At 33.5% G+C, this 6,731-nt stretch overlaps 1 protein-coding gene across 1 annotated transcript; it reads left to right on the forward strand.

The window, feature by feature from the left end:
• Window positions 1-3,279: 3,279 nt before the first annotated feature.
• On the forward strand, window positions 3,280-6,090 carry LOC140062055 (uncharacterized). The gene is made up of 6 exons (XM_072108099.1): window positions 3,280-3,739; window positions 4,078-4,167; window positions 4,333-4,522; window positions 4,750-4,797; window positions 4,973-5,005; window positions 5,458-6,090. Exons 1-6 carry the CDS (start codon window positions 3,503-3,505, stop codon window positions 5,997-5,999), a joined length of 1,140 nt encoding a protein of 379 aa, XP_071964200.1. The 5' UTR covers window positions 3,280-3,502; the 3' UTR covers window positions 6,000-6,090.
• Window positions 6,091-6,731: the final 641 nt, after the last annotated feature.

Genomic DNA, 6,731 nt, shown 5'->3' on the forward strand with positions numbered 1-6,731 from the left:
TTGCTGTGACGTCACAAGTGCGTGGCAAAATCTACCTCATGAGTTTTCACCGAAATTCATAAACTTGTATAATTTACTCCCCATCGTCTTTGTATACAAGTGTTAGGCCGATGGATTACTATAAACATCATCGTCTTTATTCATCAAAATTCACCGCTATCATCGTATTAAAACAGTTTTTAGTTCGATATGGTTGAATGATTCCAGAGCATCATACGTAATTCATTCGTTTCTAGCTACCCTTTCGGGTCAATAGACAAGTCTTGCAAATCGCAAACATTTCTAGTATTAAACACTCTAAAATAAATCGTAACAATTTAAATGTTGATTATTTGTTATTGTTTCTTTGCTTATCTGGATATTAAAGTGAAAAACACCAGACTAAACACTTTGGCAAATTTAAGCCTAATACAGGTCAAATTAGCAATTGAAATGACGGTACCTATCCCTTGTATGTTAACAACAGTGAAAACTCATGAGGTACGGTAGATTTTGTCATGTACTTGTCACAGCAATTTACAGCGACGGTTGTACGGCGAGCGCGTGCGGCGATATTGTAAATCTTACGATTGTTCTGAAATCATAATGTACATCCTTAAAACGTTGTTGAAACATGGTTCTCGGTCAAGTTGTCCTTTAACTATCTCTGTATTATAATAAGCCTACATGTACCATTCGGTATAATATTATTGTTTCTTCTTTCCATGTTGAATTGGTATTCCTATTTTGTTACGGATATGCCTAAAAATAAATACAGTTTTGTATTTACCTTAGATAAAAGAGGAAGTAACGTGAGTACTCTGGAGAAGAAATTTCCTGAAGAATTCCACAAATTGCTAGTTGATAAAATTAGTGATGAACTCGATGATACTACGACACACACCGGTGGGACACAGCCAGTAGGCATGCTTGGCAAACTAAAGCAATGGACATCTGGAGACAAGCAACCATTGAGCCGAAAAATTTCCATGAAACCACAAAATATCAGTAGCATTTGGGATTATGCAGGCCAGCTGACATATTACATAACACATCGAGTGAGTATAACATAGTAAATCGCAAAACGTCAACCTTTTGTTTATTTGATGTTATAGGCTTAAGATCCAGAGTTACCTGTATATCTTAAAAGGGGGGGGGGGGGGGGGGGGTAGGGGGGGGGGGATAGGGGGTGGGGTGTTGTTGAATAAAGAAATAGAACAGTTTACGTATTGCACTTGACAGCAACTAAACTGTTTTACTAAATGTTAATAATTTCTGATAAAACTGATTGAGCCGTGTACATTTTGCCAAATTCGCTTCGGTTCAAACGGCTTTTGTTTCGTTTAGTTGTTCCTGACAGGAGGCGTTACGTACATTGTTGCGTTTAGTGCAGTAGACGGATTACATGAGATGGTAAAAAAAAGAGATGTGAATCAAAGTACTGACGTAAAATCCCCGAAAACTTGTGTAAGTTCCAAAACTTCATTAACTACTTGTTATATCTAATAATTCATTCATAAATTATATGAAGATGTTTATAAGTGAGTCTTTCCAAAAGAGCCACATTATTACTTGTGTATATATAGTTATAGTATAATTGTTTTCAGGGCGTTTTGGGAATGACAAATTTGGGAATGATTGTTTTCTGGATAAGGTCCATTTACGAACATGGCGTACTACAATATGGTAGGCCTAAGCCTAGCAATAGAGAAGAGAAAACAAAAGACGGCGTAGTTTTACCGCCAATCTTGTTAGTCGCGACTCACAAAGACCTACTAAATGGAAGTGAATCTGAAAAAAATGCCAAGGTAAGTGACATGATTCATTAATGAGGAAATAATGTTGATTAATCGACTGTAAATATTGGGTTTATTAGGTAATTAACTATATAAATATTATAATTAAATCTTGTAACATCTGGAATACATCTTAAATGGTCTTTCAAACCTGTTCCGGCACGGTTCCAGTACGGCGCCCGCATATCAAATCAAACGTCATCGTTTCGTTTTCACGCTGCTACGCCGTGCCGGAAAATACCATTAACGTAAGTAGTTAATGAACTTTTTATATTACAGATTGATGCTATGAAACAAGAAATACTTGATGCTATCAAAGACACGCCATACGAAAAACACGTAGATCATGAGATACACATTGTTGATAACAAATCTGGTAGAGGAGTTGAGAAACTCAAAAGAAAGATTGGAATTTTTACGAATGCTATGAAGAGAAAAATTCCAATCAAATGGGTCGATTTCCAAACCAAGATACAAGAACTTGGTAAAACAAGAATACTGATATCTTTGAAAGAGGTAAATTGGTTGTTAATCTAAAATATATTACAACTTTTTTTCAAACAATAACACTGTAGTATGGTGATGATCATCATTATTTTTATTCTGTCGGTAATATACAGTAACAATCTAACAATCTGACAGGTAGGTAACATCTAGCTATTAGAGAGAACCTGGGAGAGGATATCAAGTGCAGTTCTTTCTGAGTTGAAGAATGTTTTCTATCATTGTTCTTTTTAGATAACACTCATAGCGAATGGATGTGACATTGTTGATAGAGAAGAACTGGCTTTAGTTCTGAACTACCTTACTGACACAGGGATTATTCTCTACTCAAGGAAGAAAGAGAAATTAAAGGATGTAGTGGTAACAAACGTAAAAATGATGATTGCAGTGGTTTCAGATATCTTCACTGATAAACTACCAGACAACATTGAGAGAGTAAGCTACCATGTAGTGAAAAAATGTAATTTAAAATTATATGAAAATAATTCGAATAACATAAAGAGCTATTTTAAATTTTTCTTGGTTACTTCTTAAGTTCAGAAATTACATCTTTAGTTTAACGTCTGTAAAAAACAGATGTCAATTTATTGTCTGGTGTGACGTCATCATGACCATTCAACGCTAACTAGAAATCCACCACAATGTAGCAGATTTGAACATAAAACTAGACAAGACACTAAGATAACTATTTTACTAATAATTTTTTAGTGGTCAACATTAAATGAATTATGGAATACATTTAGTGTTGAGGGAATCCTGGATGAGGCGTTACTACGACATTTATGGCGGAAATTGATAGAGGAAGATGAAAGCTACTTCGATATCTTCTTAGATGTATTGAAGATCTTCGACCTTGTATTTGAAACGCAACCAGTAACGGTGAGATGCTATTGGTATATTTATATTAGTGAAAAGGTTAATCTGGATCTCTTTATTGTATTAGTATCATCTTCTTTTGGATAAGCCAATATAATAAGGATTTATGTAACTTCAACGTCAACGTTTTCATGAAACTTCGTAGTTGGTGTATGTATACTTCTAGTAGGCCCTATATCAAAATTAAATTTCAATTACATAAAATAGGCACACTTTTAATTCTCAAAAAACTATAACGACAAAATTTTGTTTTACAGAACCATCAAAAAGAAAATCGAGTGTTCCTGGTACCTTCCCAAATACAAATTAAAGGAGATGTATTGGAAACAAGGAAAGATCCGAGTAACATGGTGTCGATCTATTTGACTGCCCCCAATCCTACGGACTTCCTTCCGGACGCCGTCTACCACATGTTGATTGTTGAATTCTTACACCTCTCGAAGATTAAAGAAAGGAAAAGTGATGATATTCAATTATTCCAAAATCGTAGTGATTTTGGATTTGATAATCACGTTGTCAGCTTTGGTGCCGTTGAACATGAAGATCGTAACGGAGAGAGAGAAACACAGGTGAACGCATTGAAGGTAGGCAATCATGTTTTACCTAATCGTTATATTTTGAGCTAGGTATATGCCTACATTTTGTTATCCTTACAAAGACAAAATATATACGCATACTAGTTTCACTAAAATATACTATTCAACAACAACAAGAACAATTATTTACTTCCTTCAATCAGTAAACTATACCCATTTATTATAAGAATGTATGTCTCCCCTAGCCCCCACGCTCCCAACCCTACCAACCTATTCCAAACATCCCTGATCATCGATAACAATAATTATGTAATAACAGAATATTGGTCGTGTCTTTTATAGTCAATGACCTCTCAATCGCATTATTTTATTATGTTTTTCAACAGTTTCAAATAGCACGCAGAGTTGAAATTGACAACGATGACATAGGTACGGTCAGGATGGTCGATAGCCCACGATCGGCTTTTTGCAAAGAGGTGAGATACATAACATTTTGATGTACACGGTGTTGACGTATTGAGATTTAAAACGAAAAATATGTTGGCTATATATTTTTATTTGTAGGTTATGATAAATAGTAATCTTAAAACGGTATATATATTATATATATATTATTGGTATGATTATTTGTTATTATGCAGATTTTAGATTATCTACAGGATCATTTAGCAACTAAGTGTAAAGTCGGCTACAAACTGTCCGTACTTTGCATAGCGTGTAAACCTTCAAAGCCTCATTTCCATGATCTTCAACGATGCTTAGACAACCCGACTGTTCCATGTGAAAGAAACTCAATGATTACACAAGGTTTCCAAAGACTGTTTCTAACAGGTGATTATCAATAACAATGTGCAATTACTTGGTTTTCACGATAAGCATATAGATCACAAATAAATGAATGTTCTTTTTTAATAGTTTCTGAAAACTATACAAAAATATATGCATTCAAATACAGTAATATGTAGAACTGTTGTTACAATTAGTATTTTATGAGGTAAGGCTAGCAGATGCAGTCAATAAAAAAGTTACAATAAATGGAATCGATATTTTATTTTCAGATCCAAAACGGCCAACAATACCGAAAAAACCGACATTGATAAAGTCAGGTAACTAACTTACACTAATCTATATTATAATAATTTTTCCACGTAATTAAACAAAGTTAGTATTTGATAATTTCAGATTAGAACTGAAATTTAGGCGCATAAACAATAATTCGTTGGCGATGTACTTTTACTTTTTGATATTATGCTTATATTGAATTAAAACATATTTTTTTAGCCACAGGACAGCAAGTAGGTACATTAAGGCGAGGTAACTATACAATGACTTTTTTTATAATAGAAATTAGCCCTCCTCCTCAATATTAAAAGACGATGCACCAAATTATTCGCGTATGATTCATTGGCGATAAAAACAATATAGGCCTAATAGTGATAATTCAAAGGAGATCATGCCTACATCTCCAAAACTGCTGCTAATAATAACAATTGTATTATCAATAATATAATAATACCAGTATTTATAAAAAATAAAACTTATTTAAAATAGTTTTCTTTAAACAAAATCGTATCGTTTAATAATGATAACATTTGTAACGAATTATTAAACCTAAATAATATAAAGTTGCTATTTACATATGCATTAAGAAATAATAAAATAATTGAAATAACTGTATGATGTTACAGAATAACTATATATTTCTATAATTTAGGTATATAATCAAATAACAGCAATCATTATAACAGTTGATATTGTCTTTATAGAATCTCGGGAAAAGAAATTTCAGCAAATGTTGATGCAGGTGTCGAAATGGTTTGAGGAACATATTTCACTCGATATGCTGAAGACGCTATGCAAAGACAAAATAAAGTGTCTAAGCGACTTACAGAAGGCTGAAACACCCAAAGAATTGTTCGAGTTTATGAAAAACGATGGCCATCTTACGGCTATCAACTTTAAAATTATCATCGAAATAATCGATGTTACTGGTAAAACGGGAGTTCTGGAGGTCAACAAACTGTTAAAGGACACTTACGAAAAAGCCGACCATCAGATAAAATCTTTCACACGGTATCGCCAAAAGCTGATCGATTTCGGTACCAGACTGGGAGATGACAACATAGCAACACTGATCCAACTAGAGAATGTCTCTAAGAAACACAGAAACAACCAATGGACTGTGATATTGGATCTTGAACAAAGGGGTATCCTAAACGAACATTACTTGCAACCATTTATCGATAATTTAAAAGATAATGAATTAACATCAATGGCTAAAATATTAGAAGAAGCTACTCAGTGTTGACAAAATATGTGCTTTGGATGTTGTATGGAGAGACAAAATCGCCTAAGTACATTGGATAATCAACATGTAGACTATAATTGTAAGCTACGGATTATTTCGCGCCACTCTGTACATTAGCATCAATTAAAAAAATCAGGTTTATTTGAAAATAATAAAATTGTATTGTAGATTAAATTGAAATGCACCAAATTTACTTATCAAAACATTTACGTCTTTATCAAATTTCCTCTATGAACAAATTGTCTCCATAACGGTCTGCCAGTGGCCGTTCTATAAGTTTCCTGGAAAAGTAAAAATTGGAAGACGAGGCTTTCCTTCTTTATTCTCTCCACCAATTTTCAAAATCAAGCTCTCTTCCCATTCTGACAATATACATACTACTGTATGTTAATCTTGTTATAATAAACTATTGATTGTCTTTTGTTTGATATAGGGGCCACATTTAACTATCGTACGACCATAATCATGTACCATCATGTCACCGGCATTTGACCTTGTTTAGCATACTTTTTTGTTTTGATCGATTGATCGATTTACCAATTGATCGATATTAGTGTTCTCTATCTATAGTTTCAGTTATTAGTAAGTAGCAGTAGCTGACTAATCAGATTATTAATACCAACATTGGTAAAAGTGGTTTTATTCCTTTCCTTCTTGCCAATAATGTGGCCCGATTTTACGTCAAGGAAATAATATGTTGAATTAACCATAGCAAAAGCTACAAATTCAAAA

The sequence above is a fragment of the Antedon mediterranea genome, chromosome 11, assembly GCF_964355755.1.
Source record: "Antedon mediterranea chromosome 11, ecAntMedi1.1, whole genome shotgun sequence".
In the NCBI taxonomy this organism is placed as follows: domain Eukaryota; kingdom Metazoa; phylum Echinodermata; class Crinoidea; order Comatulida; family Antedonidae; genus Antedon; species Antedon mediterranea.